General features: G+C 29.2%; 2 protein-coding genes across 3 annotated transcripts; both read left to right on the top strand.

The window, feature by feature from the left end:
• Window positions 1-421: 421 nt before the first annotated feature.
• Window positions 422-2,095, top strand: LOC124421764 (ubiquitin-conjugating enzyme E2 C). Its single transcript, XM_046957349.1, has 4 exons — window positions 422-555; window positions 988-1,102; window positions 1,215-1,419; window positions 1,516-2,095. The coding sequence occupies exons 1-4, from the start codon at window positions 452-454 to the stop codon at window positions 1,635-1,637; spliced, it is 546 nt and encodes a 181-aa protein (XP_046813305.1). The 5' UTR covers window positions 422-451; the 3' UTR covers window positions 1,638-2,095.
• Window positions 2,096-4,000: 1,905 nt separating this feature from the next.
• LOC124421762 (valacyclovir hydrolase) lies at window positions 4,001-9,963 on the top strand. 2 transcript variants are annotated; one of them, XR_006941723.1, is made up of 8 exons: window positions 4,001-4,171; window positions 4,252-4,342; window positions 4,651-4,971; window positions 5,078-5,333; window positions 5,420-5,561; window positions 6,752-6,850; window positions 8,133-8,278; window positions 9,052-9,963. XR_006941723.1 is itself a non-coding variant. In XM_046957347.1 (6 exons), exons 1-5 carry the CDS (start codon window positions 4,022-4,024, stop codon window positions 5,511-5,513), a joined length of 912 nt encoding a protein of 303 aa, XP_046813303.1. In that variant the 5' UTR covers window positions 4,001-4,021; the 3' UTR covers window positions 5,514-5,561; window positions 8,133-8,392. The 2 variants fall into 2 exon arrangements, 1 of the variants encoding a protein (XP_046813303.1); XM_046957347.1 differs by lacking the exons at window positions 6,752-6,850; window positions 9,052-9,963 and having other exon boundaries at window positions 8,133-8,392.
• Window positions 9,964-20,190: the final 10,227 nt, after the last annotated feature.

Raw genomic sequence — 20,190 nt, 5'->3', positions numbered from 1 at the left:
ATTATTGAATTAGCGTAAAATCTGAGAATTCTTTCAAATCGTGGCGCCAAAATATAAGACAAAAGACAGTAAAAGAAATCTGAAAAATTTTGCCTTGTGTTGTTAATATAATATTTATTGGATTTTACAGCTGCCTGATATCGATTACGTTAAACAATTCGAAGATAAAAGAAGATAATTTTTTCAACCGAACAATCGTTTTGTGTAGTTAAAAACCAAAAATTACGATTAATTTGTCGAGATAGAACAGACGCAAGAAGTGACGCGTTTGCAAGTAGGAGGGGGAGCATCAACAGCTGTTCGTTGTTCGATGTTTTCAAGACAGATGATAGCACGTGAGGCATTCAAATTTTCACAGTGACTGTTGTCTCTCGAAGCGAAGCCTAGTCCATATAATCTCTGTAAAAGAAGAAACTTTTGTGAAAGCATATTTTACGAACTTGTATTCGGAATGGCCCAGAATATAAATCCATTTTATTCTTCTCAAAACACGCCGAGCAAAGCTACAGAAGAAAAACAGAACAAACCGAAAGATAATCATGCAGTCAGTAAACGGTATGTCTTTCAGTAATCCATTGTATTCTTGCATTAGCCTTCGCTATAAATATTATTATTATTTTGTATCTATTTAAATTTTATTTGAGCTTTTTCTTGCTGGATGCTTAGAAATAGTGTGCTTGTTAGAAAAAAATAACTCAATTAAACGAATATGTTATTGAACGACATAACCTTAGATTCTAATCAAAATAATATCTTATCATTGATATATGTGTGCGTGTATGCGTGTGCGCACAAGCGTGCCTGCACGCCTGTATGTGTACAAAATACAGCTTATTATATTTATTCAAGTACAGTTCTATCAAGAAGACTATATTTCACTTAAAAAAATTGTGAAAGTATTAATTTGATTAGATAGTTCATCGATAAATTTCCATTATAAATTTTTAAACATTTTCTTACTTCTTATTAAGAAATTATATCTTATAGGCTACAAAAGGAGCTTATGGTCTTGATGATGAGTACAGAAAAAGGAGTGTCTGCTTTTCCAGAGAGTGAAAATCTATTCAAATGGATTGGAACTATTACAGGACCTAAAGATACAGTGAGTGTTGATTTGCAGAATAGATTTTTTTATTAAGTAATTTATAAATTACATTTTATCTATAGTTAATTATTTTATATAACTTTAAAATATATAAATTTATGTTATGTAGGTTTATGCTGGCCTTACATATAAATTGACCTTGGAATTTCCACATAGTTACCCATACAGTGCACCAATAGTACGATTTGCCACTCCTTGTTTCCATCCAAATGTGGATTCGGTTGGTAATATTTGTTTGGATATATTAAAAGATAAGTGGAGTGCTTTGTATGATGTTCGTACTATATTGTTATCTATACAGTCTTTACTTAGTGGTAAGTAATATTGACCATATTTGTGTGATACGCAGAATTGAATTTTTCATATTTATTTTACTCATTTATATGTATAATTTATTTTTGATATGATAGAACCCAACAACGATAGTCCGCTTAATCCTTTGGCAGCAGAATTGTGGAGCGATCAGACAAAATATAAAAAGCATCTAACAGAAGAATATCACAAAGCTCTCAAACATAATCAAGATTCATGATAAGCCCATAATTATGATCATTCTGAACCTTTCATTACTATTATTCCTATCAGTGTTTTGATTATAACTAAGTAAAATGTTGAGCATTGTCTGCCTTAAAGACTCATTTACATTGACATGGAATCTTTAGATTCATATTTCATTAGTGTAAAGTGTAATATGGGATCAACATTACATGCTTCGCTTTATTGCATTTGCCCTTACGTAAATTGTTTTTGTTCTTACCATGACTTTAATTTTATAGAATCTCTGATGTCAAGATCAGGTAAGAGCATCAAAGGCATTTGCAATTATATCAGATTTTTTATGAAAAGTATTTATTTATTTTACATTTAGTAATATATGTTGAATTTCAACATCATTACACTTCTCATATGTGACTAGTGCATTTGATATATATCTCCATTTCATTTATAGTCATTGTACAATTCCAAAATAAATATTTTAAAATGATTGTATTAATTGAAAAAATTATTTGCCGCCAGAAATTAATTTATTCGATTGCAATTTATAACGACATTGTATGATTCTTCAGTTATGATGTAACTGATACTTCTACGTATGAACATTGTAACTACATAGTAATTTCACAAAGTCACTGTGAATATTTTAATAGGAAAAATCATTTCTTAACGTTGACTGTCGTGGGAGTCACCGATGACCGGTACTCGACTTGGCTACAGCGCCGTGGAGGCCACCGGTGACTGGTGACGCCACGAATAGTGAAAATACATAATTAGGGTAAACATCGATCCAATAAATTTTTTAAATAATATCATTGATTCCGTAGTAGTTTAAAGAAATTAATTCCGTACAGAACATGTAATTATAATTTTATTAATATAAGGAAAATATACATATTATTTGTGCACATAACGATGAGCCACATTGAAACATGGTAGGCAAAGAAAAGATGTACTAGGACATTCGGCACAATATGTCACCACTTTTTTAATGCAATTCTTTGCTCTCATTCTTCCTAAGTTTTGAATTTTTTTCGTAGCACTCTTTGCAAAATCACCTTACATTTCGCATACTTCCTGGTTCCTTTTTAAGTTCATGACGATGTTTTTTCTGTACGCAATGTCTTGATGAAATGGAATCTTCATCATCAAAACATTTCACTAAATACATCGCGAACTTCATCCTAAAATCGGTGACTGAAATATTTTTTCGAGATTCTTGTTTGTATAACACCATTGAATTTACAACACAAGTATTCAGCAAAAGCTCTATCGCCAATTTTCTGTTACCACTTTATAGTTTTTCGCACTGGTGAACTATAAGCAGTTATTTGATCAGATAAATCAACTGAAGATTTCTCTAAATTATATTCTGCTACCATTTTTGGCTTTTCACATGTGCAAAATAGTTTACAATGACTTGGTGACCACCGATAACACCCACCACGAAAAGTGCGTAAGACACGTTTATACAACTCACCTTATCTCTTGTAAATAATATTTTAACATAATATGCATCGCATACTAAGCAGTTTATGTTAGCGCATTGCACAAGTTACGCAAAATTTGCGCGGCAGTCAACGTGTTAAATGGCTTTTGTCCATATAAATAAAAGATCAAACCACGCAATAATTTCTCATTCGAATTTTTAAAAATATTTTACTAATATTAAAATAGTTAATATATATATATATATATATATATATATATATATATATATATATATATACATACATACACTTATGCAATTATTGTATAATTCTGTGCATTCCACAATATAAAAAATTCTTTTTGATTGGTTGGAGCGATGTTGATATCACATTTTTTATACTTGTTATCAAAAATTCTGATAGCATTCGTAAGATGACTCTGTTTCGAATGTTTACATTATTTCAAATACATGTACGTAATTTTTTCTGTACGCACATTTTTTATATACATATACGTAGATATGTGTGTGTCTGTGTCTCTCTCTCTCTCTCTGTGTGTGTGTGTGTGTGTGTGTGTGTGTGGGTGGGTGGGTGTGGGTGTGTATATGTATATACACATAACGATTGTAAAAATTCAATGTGTTGGACTTAAACTTAATTTTTAATTATTTAATAGTTATATTTATTTCTTAATTTTGTATCTTATCAGAATAGGGCATTTGAATCGAATTATAAACGAAGTCAAACGTACTTTAATTGAAGGGAAATCATCGAAGATAAACAGTTAGTAAGATATATATTCTTTATTTAGTTTGCTCGAATGCAATAGCTATTTATTTTGCGCGATATACATAATTCAATTGATAAAGAAAGTCTTTATTGACTATTATTTTATTCAATATGTTTTATCAATTCAATATGAACTCAACGGTCGTTGCTATTATAATATCCATATATAATCACATAGCAGTATTTATATATATGTGTAAACATGGCGGCATTACGAGGAAGATTCTTTACTGTTGTGAATACGTTTTCATTTTTCACCGAGAAAAAGTCATTCAATTTTAAGAAGTATGTGTCAATAGTGCGCACAACGATAGGAAGAACTTTTTCAGTAAAAACAATTAAGGATATCGAGGTAAAGGAAACTGTAATTTAATTATTGAAATAATGATCAACTGCCATTACATTTGTATATAAAGTTTTCTTTCTTCGTAGGAAAGGAAAGTCAATGTCAATGGGTTTGATATTAATTATGTTAGAGTCGGGATTGGTAATCATCCTGTTCTCCTATTACCTGGTGCCCTAGGTAATTAGAAAATTACAAATTTTTATTCATATATTAAAATTATATAACTTTTAAAGTTAATTTATTGAAATGATTGTATAAAAAATCGTTATTGTATAAAAAAAAAAATGAATTAATAGTCATTTATCTCTATATTTTTTATTTCTTCTTACATATTGTCACAGTAGATGATAGTATAATTAAACTTAATAATCTTGTTGGTAAAGAAGAAAACTCTAATAATGAATATGTATATGGTACTAAATTGAGTAAAGTAATTAAAAATATTTATGCAGCGATTTTTATCAATAAATTGTTTTATTTTTTAGGAACTGCTTGGACTGACTTCAAACCTCAACTGGAAAATCTTGATAAAAATAAGTTGACTATGGTAGCATGGGATCCACCTGGATATGGAAAATCGAGACCACCGAACAGAACATATTCAGATGATTTTTTTCAACGTGATGCCGATTATGCTTTTAATTTAATGAAAGTTCTAGGATATAAGAAATTCTCTTTGATTGGATGGAGCGATGGTGGTATCACGTCTCTTATACTTGCTGCCAAAAATCCTGATAGCATTCGTAAAATGATCGTATTTGGTGCGAATGCTTACATTATTCCCGAAGAACTCCAAATTTATAAAAGTAGGTATTTATTCGAAATTTTTATATTTTTATATCATTAATATTATTATTTCAAATGACAAATGTAAACATATATACACATATACATTTTTTATTTGATTTTAAGGCATTAAAAACATTGACACTTGGTCGGATAAAATGAAACAACCATTGATTGAAGTTTATGGGGAAGAGTATTTTAGAAATACTTGGTCCGATTGGGTAGATAGTATGGAAAGAATATATGAAAAAAACAAGTATGATTTGTGTAAAAATTTTTTAGATAAAATAAAGTGTCCTACTTTAATCGTACATGGAGCAAAAGATGTAATAGTAAAGCCAGAACATCCAGTTTATTTAAAAGATCATATAAAAAATTCTGAGTATGTGGATATTTTTTTTATATGTAAATATATAATTAGTATTGAAGATGTATTAATATAAACATATATTTAAACTTATTTAATAGGGTAATAATATTTGAAAAAGGAGCTCATAATTTACACTTAAGATATCACGAGGAATTTAATACATTGGTCATGAAGTTCTTGACAGAAGATTGAAACAATTTTTAAGTTTCTTATTTTCTTAATAAGGGTAAATTAAGCTGGGTAAATTTTGAAACATTTATATATATTCAATTTTATAAATATTATAAATATTTCATTCATAAATATTATAAATATCACATTTATTTCATTTATTCAATTTTGTACATACACTCACACACACACACACACACACACACAATTGTCCGGTTTATACGTATACATGCGATTATTCCGTAAGTATTAAAAATGTAAAAGAATATTTTAAACGAATGCAGTATGATATATCATTATAATGATAATTATTTGACTTTGTGATGACTTTGAAAAGCTCTATCTTGCTTATGTTTGTAAATGAAAACTATAATTTTTTCATTGCATAATATAATCGAAATTGAAATGTTTTCAAAACATTACTTACTTATGTCTTATGCATAAATCACTATCGAAATATTAAATCTCAAAGTAATATATCTTACATTACATATAGCCTTAGCGTTATCCAATATATACCGTGAGCGGATTGCTCAGTCAGCCTTTATAAATATATAGCGGCATACCAACTTTGAGACCTAATATCTCAATATTGATTTGTAAGACACAAATTAGTAGTGTTTTGAAAATGATTTGATGTCACTTATTCGATATCATTTAAAAATTTTAACGTGATCTTCACAGAGTTCTTTAATATTATCGTAAAGTTAAATAATTATTATTATGGTGTGTCTACTTGACACACATAATATTCGTTTGAAACATTTTTTGAAATTTTTAATACTTAGAGAAATTATCACGTGTATTCATTTAAATCAGATATGTATATATTGAAACGAAGGAACATGCTTTATACTGAAAATAATACTATAAACTGATGGTCAAAAAAACGTTTTCATTAAGAAAAACAGCAAAATGTGAACGTATGTTTCTAGAAACTCCTGATTTCTCAAAATATCAATAGATAGATCGCATTTATATATGATTCCTGTTTATAATTTAGCCGAGTAGCTCAATTCGCGGAATCGACCGCAAAACATTTCGTCATTTTATTTATTCTTATCTGAAATTTATCATGTTTCTTATAGTTCTTAGTATTTTATGATATATTCTATACGCTCATTTCTATTATTATAATAAAAACATATGTATATATATCAGAAAATATCACAAGAAACGTGTATTAAATGAAAATTTCATTGATATAATAATTTTTATGAAGGTGATCAGAAATCGAATACATTTACTTCATGTTGCAGGGAGACACGAAGCTTTCATCCTACGAAGAAAGTGTCGTTCAAACACATTTATCTCATTTAGGAACGTAAACTCATAACCGGATCGTTGAACGTCATCGAGTAAGAAAGGCATAGAACTCGAAATCGTTTTTGGTTGTGGCTTACCGAAAGAGGCTTAACGTTTCCTTTGCCCACGCTGTATCGCGATTCTCCTTTCTCTGCTTGCGCTCTCATGCCGGTTATCCCACGTACGTCCTCCGTGCCAGGTCATACGATCGACGTGCCCGATCGTGGCGAACCGACTACCTAGAGTGGTGCCTTTTAAAAAACATAAATCAAGTATCACGTATTGAATTTTCTCCTCTTCTATGGCACCTCTTTTATGCTTTAAGACGTTCGAACGAACAAGAGTTCTAGCTTACCATCGATCAATATTCCATAATTGAGAATCACTTTTAGTCTGTCAGCATTTTCTTTCTTAATCAGAACAAAGATATTTTTTTAAAGTTCCTAGAAATTCTCTATATTCCATAATTTTTTTTTAATTTTATCATATATTATAACCGTCTAGCGTGAAAAGTCAAAAGGCATGTTGATTAGATCGTTTAATTGATCGTCCTGAACTATTTTTCATTTCGATTGTAAGACTAACTAGATTAGATTATTATTACGGTAACAAGCTGTCGTAAGTACGGGAAGTGTCGCTTATATAATGCCAAGGCTATGGAGTCATTTGATGAAGGTGATTTTTATGAAGGCGTTTGCCTATGAGCAGCTTCATGAAGTATCATTTAATTATAATATAAAACGGAATTGTTATATACAATATGTCGTTATAGATTCCACATATATTCTCTTATATTTTTATTTTATAATGTCTTCGTAGTTTAGATGGAATAAGAATCAATACGATATGAGCATTAGATAGTGGACACGTACGATCGTAGATCTGACATCCGTCCTCTACTTTGCCACTAGCATAACAAGCAACTTCTAATCTGCATATCAATCATGCACCATACTGTTGATTGCTTGATACGTCACAACGAGATTCTCAATTTATTGACATAAACGTATCTTTGATATTATTTTAGATAGCATTATTGATTTTTTTCGTACAAATGACCTTCCGTTTGAACATCAATATTTATTTTATTTTATATACAGACTTCTCTAATTGATTCGTTATGCTTATGTAGATGTAATTAGTTTTTTATAGTTTGGATTTTATTTATTAAATAATAAATTTTCCTACATGTAGATTTGATAATTTTTAAATCTTATGGTATAGTTTAGGTTATATAATGTTATATATATATATATATATATATATATATATATATATATATATATATATATATATAAATTTTATTAACACTTTCTTAACATTTCCTTATTGCAGTAGAAGAATATCGGACAATGTCACTTGCGAGTTTGTAGTTGATGAGAGAGAAAGAAGAGTCCAACGAATTCAACGAGCTAATAACGAAGTTCCTCTCGGAGCCAGTCATAGATCGACTAGTAGCTATTTTTGTCGAATGAATAACAGTGAGTTTAAAGCAATACAATAATTTTAATGGATCTTATAGATTACGGGATATTTTTTGTGACATATATATATATATATACACACACATGTTATACTTATACTTGTATTTATAAGAGCGTTGCTTTTCTTTATATTCTATCATAATTAACGTTCACCGAGATAGTTCGCACGCACTGCATTATAAATGCATAATTTTTACATATACCTTGAATATTTTTTTATCTTCTTAGAAAGTAATCTAATATCTTTACTTGGTATAATATAAAACTCACGTTACTTCGATCGAAACCAGATTTACAAACCTACATGATTCGAAAGGCATATTTTTTCTTGATATTTTTTCAGCTTAAGAATTCTCTCCATCTTTGTGTTCTCAAATTATCGTTCGTACTTGTAAAAATATAAAGGGAGGGAAGTTACGAGCTTTCAAAGATGACGAAGAAACGTCTTCGGAGTTTTTATCACTTTCTTTTTATATTGCTTTTTTACATACGATCTGTCCTATAAAGTTCCTAATGAAGTTTAACTAGTATAACGCGCATAGCTTAATGAATTCCGTCTGCAGATTGAATAATTAATCTCTCCCTTCTTTGTTGTACCAGTTATGCTCGGCTCTCTCATTAGTTTCGCTTTAAGCTTATAATATGTTTGACGTGAATTCTCGTTAAATATTTAGTATGTAACGTATATTTAGTCCCTCGTTAATAATATTTACTATGACGTTAGGTAAATACAATATTTTTTTAATAACACATTTGAGATCTTGTTCCAGGTATTTTTAATGGATATCATCGTTCCTACTTTCGTTATATTTTCGTTCGATATAAATTCGATTGAAACAATAGAGCCAAACGACGAATTTCAATTAGAAACTTTTTGGTCGCGCCGTTTTACGATTGATCGCGAGGCAAGCAGCCAAAACGTCCGCAATGCGCTTCTTCACGGACAAAAATCAATGGTCCTTCCACAAGCGAACTGTATATGATGTTAATCCTGCGCCATCTTTGAATCATGCGATATCATTTTATCGCACGAATGTTAATACATTGTTGATCGGTCACGAATATATTCGTGTTCGTATTACATGTGCAGCAATTTATTTAATTATTAAAGTTTAATATTTGGTTTATTGCATTGAAAAATATTCACCTAATCGTGATATTATCTATTCTTTTATAGTATTTTAATTACAATTGTTGTATTATAAATTGTGTAATTATAAACTTTTTCATATGTAGTTTTTCAATAGCTTTTTAATACAAAATTTTATAAAACTATTTATATATTATTTATTGCATTAGATAATGTTTAGTTAATATTGATACCATCTTTTTCTTTTTTTTTTTATAATTGGCATTTTAATTGCAATTTTATTAACTTTTTTAATTTAATTAAGCATGAAATAGCCGGTCAACAATTTATTAACATGATTATTTACGATAATTCAACTTTAGTCGAAATATTTTGTATGAAAAATGATTTCTTTTATCTAAAGACTTTAGAAGTATACTTTCCTGCTTTGTAGGATGTGTTCAGAATAGTAGAAAACATTTTTAGATAAAATATACGAGCATGAATTCGCATTATCGGAAACTCGAAATGAGACGAACATCGGGATATCATCCGTTACTTTTGTAGAAAGTAGTTTCGTGCCACTTATTATACGGACACCTTTTGTGTGTAATACGATGCAAGTCTTTTTCAGTATGACTGCAAGTATACTTTCCTAACATGGTATAAAATGATACTCGAGTTTAATTTATAAAAACATTCGATCCTTTTAAAAGCAAATTATATCTCACGAAATAATTTTTTATTTTTGGGTCTTTATAATTTTGTACACGTTATTTTCATTACTTTTGGTATTTTTTTTTCTTTTTTCTTTTTTTTTCTTTTTTAGTAATAGTTGATTATACGAAATGGCATGAAAAAGAGGCCATAATAGATCTAATAGGAGATAACTAGCTGCCCTCGTGACCCCAAGTAACCCTTAGGGAGTGTTTAGCATATAGAGAACAGGGCGTATGAACGAGAAAGTTCGATCATTAGTTGAATTAACTACGCCCATCTAGAACTTAATTCAAACTAGCTTCTTTCCAGGCTAATAGCTTCAGAGAATATCGTTATTTTGCTGGATGATAATGCTGGTAGATTAGAAAAGAAAAGATCTTACTTAAGTACCTATACTATAGTGAACGATCTGTACTCATCCTGATTGCATTTTAGCTTGTATTGTTTTTAATGATCTATATTAACATTTTTGTTCTCTTATATATTTTTTGTTTAAAATTAGAACGAAAAAAAAGAATATTTTGCAGTAACATATTATCATGAGCTGTACTCACATTGGTCATCTTTATATTAGTATAATGACAACTAAAATCACATTGTTTTAAGTTTTCTACATTTTTATTTTCTTTTATAAATATACTTTTTTTTTTTTAAATAAATTCATGCTATTTTTTCTCGTACGACGTTTGATATTCACCGACAATATCATGATAAAATGAGGAGAACTGTGACGAAGTTGTTACATCACGAGAATCGTATAAACTGAGAGTAGTAAGTATAGGTGAGGACCGTAATAAGAAATAAAAAGAAGTAGGCTGGTGAGAATGCAGCGGGTGTAGCCAAATATGGACACATCGTTTCTCCCTTCGATTTCAGTATATATATACATACATACATATATATATATATATATCTTTTTTCCTTCTTATTTCATTTCTGCATTTTTCTTTGATATTTTATCCGTCGTCTCTAGTGTTTGCTCTTTTCTTCCAAATCAGCTTTTTCCTTTCCCCCTTTTTTTCCAAGTTTTAAGAACTTTGCAATAGCACGTACTACCGTTTATATACCACCCTTTAGATTGGATACTTCTTTTTTTTATTCTTTAGTTCTTATCCTGTCAACTGACATCCTTGTACTTTCAGTAATAGAACACGTTGGATCTGGTATATCAAACACAAGCAGCTTGCAGAAGTTAATTTCTTAAAATATCAAGAAGAAAATCTTATATACGAGCTGCTTTCACCGTTCCACACAAATTTGTTTATTTTGCTGGCGTACGTCTTACAAAAGGGGAAAAACATATTAATCCTTTGATGCAAGATCTTCTTTTAGAAATTAAAAAAAAATATATATATATATATATATATATATATATATTATACTACCTATAAGTAAATATTAACAATGGAAAAATTATATTATCATATTTTTTGAACGAAATTTAATAAAAGATTAAACTATTACGAATGTATTACATTGCGCATGAAGGTATATTAAAAATTTATTTATAATTAATTTTAATTTAAATCATTTATTAAAGAGTTAATCGAGCTCTTGCAAAAATCGTTTTACAAAATTCTGTAAAATTGACAATTTCAAATTTTCGTATTTACGTAATTTTAATCATTTTATTCGAGAAACAAAAGCCATTTAAACGTATTTTAAACGTATTTTACATAAAATTTTACAATCAATTTCAGAATCTATTATATGAAATCGTTTCTTCGTCGGCATGTATACAATATTGATATATGTACGATTATTTGGATAATATGAACTACGTTTTTTACTTTTTTGGATTCACATGGCGTTTCGTAACAGTTACGTCGTTTAGCGAGTTCTCAGTAAGGACATTCGAAGTCTAACCGTCGGCTATCGATTCAATTTTAATTCCTTCGAGAGTGACAACGAAAACAACGATGGTATCGTTTTATTTCGCTTGTATTTACTGTTTCCATGCGATACTGTTAACAAACCGCATTATTCATTCTCGATTTATCTAAAGTATAGGCGAGTTGACATCGTTGCAGTAATATTCCTTCGCGAGGATGACTAATTCCTCACCTTGTTTCGCCTACGATAAACAATTTCAAGTCGAACTCGACATTCTTCATTTTTTTATCTTCCTACGAAATACCGCCTCCATTTATTCCTGTTTCACATCTAATATTGAATCGACATTTTAATATAGATCGATAACAAAAATTTATTTAAAATAATTTGACTCTTGGCTTACTTGTGATTTAATAAATAATATTGTTCTATTATTTTCATATATATATATATATATATATATATATATATATATATATATATCTTGTAAATATTTCAAATTAGTACTTTAGTATTTTTTCAAAATTTCGTTTAGTCATTAATTTCGTTTGTATTATACATATATTTAGTTTTATATTATATAATAATAAGTACAATGCAGTTCTTAATAAGCTACGTCTACATGACAAAAGAGTTTTTCAATATAACAGCACAAATTCAAAACAATAACAATATTTGATTGATCAATTAATCAATTGGTCACATTAATATAATTTAATTACTTATACAATACCTACATATAAGTTAATTATTCGAAACTAACAAATCATTTGATTGTTAATCTCAATCTTGCTAAAAACATCGAATATCAGATTTAAGAGATAATTGATCTCCTCGACAGAAGATTTCCATAAAGACTTGAGAGCTCATAAAATGTAGTGCGATGCAAGTGAAATTCACGAGACGATGTATAGTGTAAATGCAAGTCGATAACTCACGTGCATGCTCACATAGTTATTCCATGAGCGTACATATATACGTTTTGCGAACGGATCAGCGTGTGTTTTAAAAAGGATGACCGTTTTCTCGATGCCGACCATTCCATTTGGACTCTGCTTGCTTGTTCGTTCGCTCGCTCGTTTCTTCTCTGCCAACGACGTCGTATAACTTCACGTATATACCGTTGCACTCACGCTCTCGACGTTATAAATTGCAATTTCTCCGGCCACCAAACGTGTAGGACCGAGGAACCATGGAGAGTTCCTCCCACACTTATGCTTGGTAAATTCGTTTACGAGGATGAGTTATAAAACTCGATATGATTACATAGACGCTTGTAGAAAAATTTTAGATTTCATTCGATCGAATTTTACATTTTTATTTTAGTTTCCGTAGAGATTTAGAATTTTATTTTTTCTATTATTTTGTTTATGTAATATTAATTATTATAGTATTAAATATTATATAATAATGACATAAAGAAAAATTCTTTTGAAAATAAATCACTTTCATTGTAGCAGACATATTTGATATTTTGTTAATTATTGTAATTTTTAACAGTTATATTTTTATTTTCATTATTCGATAGAGTATATGTATAAAAAAAAATAATTACAACAAAATGATTTTTTTTTATTATTGAATTCTGAAGTTTCGTTGAAAACCTCATAAAAATATCAAATGAACTGCGTCGAGCACAAACAAGCATAAATAAGAATGAATGAGAAGGAGAGAGCGGAGAATAAATAAGAATAACAGTCATGAAACGTTTCGAAGAATGAATCTCATTGGATGAGAGGTCACGACATTTTATTAAATTCATTTATTTTTACTTTCAAAAATTTGTATTAATTTTTTATTAGCGTTTTATCGACATTGTGTAGTTTATCATAATCATAAAATATATCGTCACTCGTTCACTTCAATTGACAACGATAAAAGATTCATATTATGATTATAACGGATTGTGTAATATTTATTTAATATTTATAATTAAAAAAAAATATTTCAAAATTCATTATACATATATAATATTATATGTATAATTCACTGTTATATATTACATATATATATATATATATATATATATATATATATATACATGCTTAAAATGAGATATCGAGTCGAACTCTACATAAGACCTTGCAGAAATTATCAAGCAGCCCTTATTGGTTGAAAAAGTGATTGTTGAAAGACAGCCTCGAGATGAAATTCAACGTAAAGAGTTTTCGGCGAAGGTAAAAAGGTCGATGAAGAGAATGGGAGGGAAAGTGGAGAGGACGTGACTCAGATTTTGAGAGCACCGTTATCGACTCGCTTGTCTCTTCTCCTCCTTCTCCTCCTTCTCCTTCTTTTCCTTCTTTTTGTCCTCCTCCTTCTTCTCCTTTTTCTTCTTCATCTTCTTTCTTCGTTAGTGACTTTTTCAAGAGAGATACATCTCGGTGTCTTCTGTAAGCGGACAGTCGACGCCATTTACGGCAGCTTGCGACCCTTGTCATCCGTTTTCAGGATCGTTCTTTGCGAGAAAGTGGCTCTGTGTGTCAAAATCGTGGCCTCGATAAAGAGACACATACATACATATGTATAAACGAACTGGCTGCCCTTCAAATAATTAAAATGAAGTATGTTCAACGTTAATCGATTATTGGCCAATGTGAATTTTCTATAAATTGCTTTTAAATCAATTAAGTTTAATAAGCTTTGTGATGCAGAATATCAATCCATTTTCAGATTTACCTTATCGGGAGAACTCATTTGTTGTTTATTGTAAATTTTCGCAAAAGTAAAAACAATAGATAATTTTTACAAAAACGATCTACAATAAGTGCGAAAAAGTATTCATAGATTCATATTTTACCGGAGAAATATAATAATAATAATAATAATAATAATAATAATAATAATAATAATAATAATAATAATAATAATAATAATAATAATAATAATAATAATAATAATAATAATAATAATAATAATAATAATAATAATAATAATAATAATAATAATAATAATAATAATAATAATAATAATAATAATAATAATAATAATAATAATAATAATAATAATAATAATAATAATAATAATAATAATAATAATAATTCTGGACATATGCACAATCACAAAAAAATTTCTAAACACACCATAAATAAATACTTATAGAGGAAACACGTTTGACCATGGTCTGAGACAGATGTGCAATCACAAGAAAATTACTAAACACCCCATAAACAAACAGTTATAGAGAAAACACGCTTGATCAAGGTTCATGTGATTTACTATCTCTAATAAGACACGAAAAGTCTGAAAGGAAAGAGACATAATAATAATAATAAAATAACAAATTTATAAAAAATTATAATGATTATAGGAATACTTTGTATATTCACTCAGCATTACAATATCCATCAGATGTAATGTACCGATTGACGACATAATACTCAATGTCTCATTGTAATAAAAATCTAGTTTTTACTCCATTTCATTGTCCTGACATATTGAACGATTTTCCAAGACATTGAATCTACCTCTATCCAATACTGTGAAGTTATCGAACCTATGTCATCGAAAACATGACAGAGAATAAAAAGGAATAAAAAGAGAAAAAAAATAATGGAAGGATAGAATTTTCATCAGTGATGGTTCTAGACAGTTAACAGGACGATTTTATGTCGTAGTGTGGTGGTAGACGGATCAATATCGCCGAGAGAGGCTAGGACGTTTCAAAGCTGTTCTCTCTTTCTCTCTCCTTCCCTCTCTCTCTCTCTCTCTCTCTCTCTCTCTTTCTCTCTCTCTCCCTCTCTCTCTTTCTCTCTTTCTGTTTCTCTATTTATGTATGCCCTGCACACGTATACGTCTACGGAAGTATTTAGACGAGTATCTGTCATCGAATATATCCTAAGGATCAATAAAACAGGCAGGGCAAGGTCTAACACGTGTTAAACGCTAGTTGACACCTTATTCGATCGTGTGATTCTCTCTTTCTCTCTCTCCATCTCTCTCTCTCTCTCTCTCTTTCTTTTTCTTTTTCTCTTTCTCTTTCTCTTTCTCTTTCTCTTTCATTCTCTAGCTCATTTTTTTTTTAACAAATCCTCGATCGTGACATTAACCATGATCGCTTTTAATGTATCACCAGTATAATGCAAAGAGACGATTCGCCATTGGCATTTGAATGTCCACGTCGCCGACACTCATCTACGACGTCAGACTAAACGTCGATCGATAGACGCTGACTCAATTCCCCTTGGCGTGTCTGACTCAGAAAAAGAACCTGAGTCTTATGCTATCACAAGCATCATCTCTATCAGTAATTCTACCCTTATTATCAACAATATTCAGTGATGATTTTCAAGCCACAGATTTTGTCAACGATATCATCTGATACGTCTCATAACTAAAGTATATCTTAATTAATTATAATTGATATTATTTTTTCTTTTTCTCTTTTATACCTCTCTCTCTCTTTCTCTCTTTCCTTTATCACCAGTACTATCTCTGTCTAGCAATGATGTCATCGATTTTATTAACAATATCATCCGATTCGTTTCATAGTTTGAATCTACATAGATCGATACCGTAATTGCTTTTATTTTTTTCTTTTAATTTATTTTTTATATTTTTCTTTTTATCAACAGCACTATCAATGCCTACCAAATGATGTAGCCTAGTCATCGAATATCGTCTGACTCGACTCATGGTTTAGAATTTACTTATATCGATCGTAGTTGGTTTTTATTCTTTCTCTGGTTTTTTTTTCTTCGTTACAAGCAGACTAAATTGTAGGATCTTTCAAAGAAGGGGTGAACTCGGAATACTATGCCTTTGAGGTCGATGTCCACGTTCTGAGTCATAGTCGAGGTGCACGCAAATCCTCTCTCCCTTCATTTCTGGGCTCATTCGTTGAAGTAGAACGCTTCGATCGATTGCTAAGAAATTGATTGAAAATTTAAATGTCTTCTTAAACCTCTATGAGTTTATGTAACTTTGAAATCACAGACTCTTATAAATTTATATTTTTAACTTTTATTTCATTTCTCCGTCAAAAAATTAATTACTCAATTTAGAAATATAACTTATTCTTGTTTTTATAATACAGTTACATTAACATAAGTTACATATACTGTAAATCTTTTATAAAATGTTTTTCAGGTATGAAAAAAATTGGGTTATAGAGATTTAATTAATGATAAGTTTATTGGAGACTTTCGAAAGATCAGGGAATATCAGATTTTTATTTGTTTTTTGTTTCTTTCGTATAATTTACGTAATTGTTATATTTTAACAAAATGTATCGTTTTGATGATTCATTAAAGATTCGTAGATACATAAAAAATAAATAGCTATATGATCTTTATTTTTTCGATATCAGTGATATCAGTGGGAATAAGACAGCATGACAGACAAGGACAACGAAATATTGATTCTCTCACTTTAACCTTTGCAAAAGAAATGTGTAAAACCGGCTAAGAAACTGTCATTTATTAATAAATGACTCACACTACAATCGTTTCGAGGTAATCGTTTCCCAATCTTTGTCATCTGTCAGCAAAATAACACTTGAAACATGAAATCGATGTCTGTATGAAGTTCACATAGCAAAGTGTTAAAAATAAAAACAAGTCAACATATAAGATGTTTCTATAATTTAATTGTATTTTTTCATAAAGTAAATTGTGAAAAGCGATGATAATGATCCTCCCTTCTTGTTTCCAGACACGAAACCTTTTAAATGTACAAGATGAGTCGAAAGTTCTTAGATGGGTCAAAAGTTTCTAGGTGATTTTAAAAATCAATAATTCTTTTTCGAGACTATTTATAGGCTTGTAGTTTTTTAAGCTAGTTTTATAGTTTTATAATCTCAAGAAAAATTAGCATAAAATTTCTCTATATAATATATAAGATATATATAATATATCTTATATAATTTATATATTTAAATAATTATCTAATTAAATCTAATCATCTTGAGACTTAGATGATTTAAATGAACAATTAAAAATATTAAGTTTGCTGACAAATACGAATTGTTATCTCTTATTATCTAATAATCCAAATCTTTAGCTAATATATATTATGCAATCTCTATCTCTATCTCTCTATCTTTCTAGCAATAGATAAGCTAATGCATATCTTTAATGTGTTAAGAGAATTGGAGGATATGAAAGAATCGACAAAAATGCGGAAATACGTTGAGCGTAGCGTGTTTCGTTAAAAATAAATTCGATAGACTGGATAGGATTACAAGATCCATGCAATTTTCTCGGATCGAGACGGTGAAATACGAAACGACGATGAAGCCCAGTCGGATCGGCACCCCTTTCAATATCCTTTCCCTTCTATTGTTTTTCTTCTTTCTTTTTTCTTTTTCTTTTTTTTTTGTCTTTTTTTAATCCGGTATTACGAAGATAATTCCAGGAAAATACATGTTTTAACATGAATAAGAACAGTGACATCATTTAAAGGAACGAGTTATCGAGTTTACTTCGAGCTTTATCTTGTACGAATCGAATTTATCAATAAATTTATCTTTTAAAGTGAAAGAGATATAGAGAGAGTGTTGTAGGTAAGAACGATGGTCAAGCTCGAATCAAATCATTTTATTTCCTCTCTCTCTCTCTCTCTCTCTTTCAACTCGAGAAGGAAGGTCGTGTAATGTTTTAAAGTAGACGTGATGTCACCATCGACCACGTACGACGAGTTCGCTAGTTAGCTTAATATCAAAGTAAGAATGAAGGACAATGGACACGGAGCATTAAGCTCCAAGTGTATTCTTCTGGAGCATTATCGGTAACATTCTGCAAATTCGAATTACGTAATCTTCGTAAGGATACAGAAAAAAGAAAGGAAGATATTTCTGAGAATGAATTGATATAAAGATAGATTGATAATTAATTTTAGAAATTGGGAAGTGGAAAGAAGGATAAAAATAATTTCTTCACTCATTCTAATAATCTTTTTCTATTAAAATAAAAGAAAAAAGAAAAAAGAAAAAATGAATATTATAATAATATAAAATAAATTAAAAAATGATTGTTATTATTATTATAAAACTTAATTTTTACTCTTAAATAACTGTTAACGTTGCTTTCAGTATTACATTAATTTTTTTTATATTAATATTATAAATGAGATTTTCTTTTCAGATTATTTTCGAGTTATAAAATTGAAAAATTCAAATGACAAAATGAAATTCTTATTCAAGATTCAAATAACCGATATTCAAATATAGTCATTCGTATTATCGTTTTTTCGTATAAGTGACTCAATGAAAATACTTAACTGTGGGATTCGAATTTAATCGGGATAGCAATTTCAATGGAGAACAATTCTCATTGAGGTTACCATACGACCCTGAGAAATCTGGATCACGAAGACAATAGGGGTAAAGAAATCTCCTCGGAAATAGCTCGAATTATTTCCATTGGAGACGTTTCACGTTGAAAGTTTCTTTTTGTCATTGTGCGAGATTGAGATCGTTTAAATAGCGTTGAAGTAGAGCTCATGTAACGAGAAAAACATGTTCACTTTCTAATGAAATGATTTTAATTACAAAACGGTTGATTAAGTATAACGACTAGATTATAGGGAATACGTAATAATCAGAGTGAATTAAATCGTAATGAATGTCTTGTTGATGATATTAGGAACGTCCTTGAATAATGTTAATAATATTTATATACATTTATCATGAATCAATGTATTTTTGCATATATTTTACATAACGGCTAAGTGTACAGTCGGAGTCAAAAATTTACAGAAATCTCGAGATCTTTAATATTAGAGACTTTAAATATGCTAATAAAACTATGATATATATATATATATATATATATATATATATATATATATATGTTGTTGGGTTTAAATTTCACTAGTATATCTTTTATCAAGACAAGATAAAATTTATGATATGTTTTTAATAAAATTAATTATGACTATAGAAATAATTTCAATTTCTTTAAAAAGTATGATCTTTAGTAAATTGTTAATCATTAATTCAATCAATATATTTTAAAAAATTTATATATAACATATTATAAAATTTTCCACTCTCAAGTCTAATTAAATTTGTAGGATAATATTTTTGACATGTTAATTAAGACTGCAAAAATAATTTATTTGTTTTCAAAAGAAAAATTTTATAATAAAATTTCATATTATATATCACATTAATTAATAAAAGCTGATTGAATGAAAATCTAAGAGATTTAAAAACTTCTTCGATAGATGTAAACGTTAAAAAGGAGAAACGTATAGGTTCTCTCGATGCCTGCGTGTAGATCGCTCGCGATCTTTTTTTCTTCTCACCGCGCAACGGAGAGTGACTGATCCATACATGGTAACGTAGCGG

Source organism: Vespa crabro, chromosome 2 (genome assembly GCF_910589235.1).
Source record: "Vespa crabro chromosome 2, iyVesCrab1.2, whole genome shotgun sequence".
Lineage (NCBI taxonomy): Eukaryota > Metazoa > Arthropoda > Insecta > Hymenoptera > Vespidae > Vespa > Vespa crabro.
Note: the sequence above shows the minus strand (reverse complement) of the source record. Positions and strands in the feature narration are given on the sequence as shown.

Bases quoted from the DNA above. Each gene is read 5' to 3' on its own strand.
- LOC124421764 (XM_046957349.1), top strand. From the start codon at position 452: ATGGCCCAGAATATAAATCCATTTTATTCTTCTCAAAACACGCCGAGC. The intron at 556-987 runs GTATGTCTTTCA...TATATCTTATAG, and splicing joins AATCATGCAGTCAGTAAACG to GCTACAAAAGGAGCTTATGG. The intron at 1,420-1,515 runs GTAAGTAATATT...TTGATATGATAG, and splicing joins TATACAGTCTTTACTTAGTG to AACCCAACAACGATAGTCCG.
- LOC124421762 (XM_046957347.1), top strand. From the start codon at position 4,022: ATGGCGGCATTACGAGGAAGATTCTTTACTGTTGTGAATACGTTTTCA. The intron at 4,972-5,077 runs GTAGGTATTTAT...TTTGATTTTAAG, and splicing joins AGAACTCCAAATTTATAAAA to GCATTAAAAACATTGACACT. The intron at 5,334-5,419 runs GTATGTGGATAT...CTTATTTAATAG, and splicing joins GATCATATAAAAAATTCTGA to GGTAATAATATTTGAAAAAG.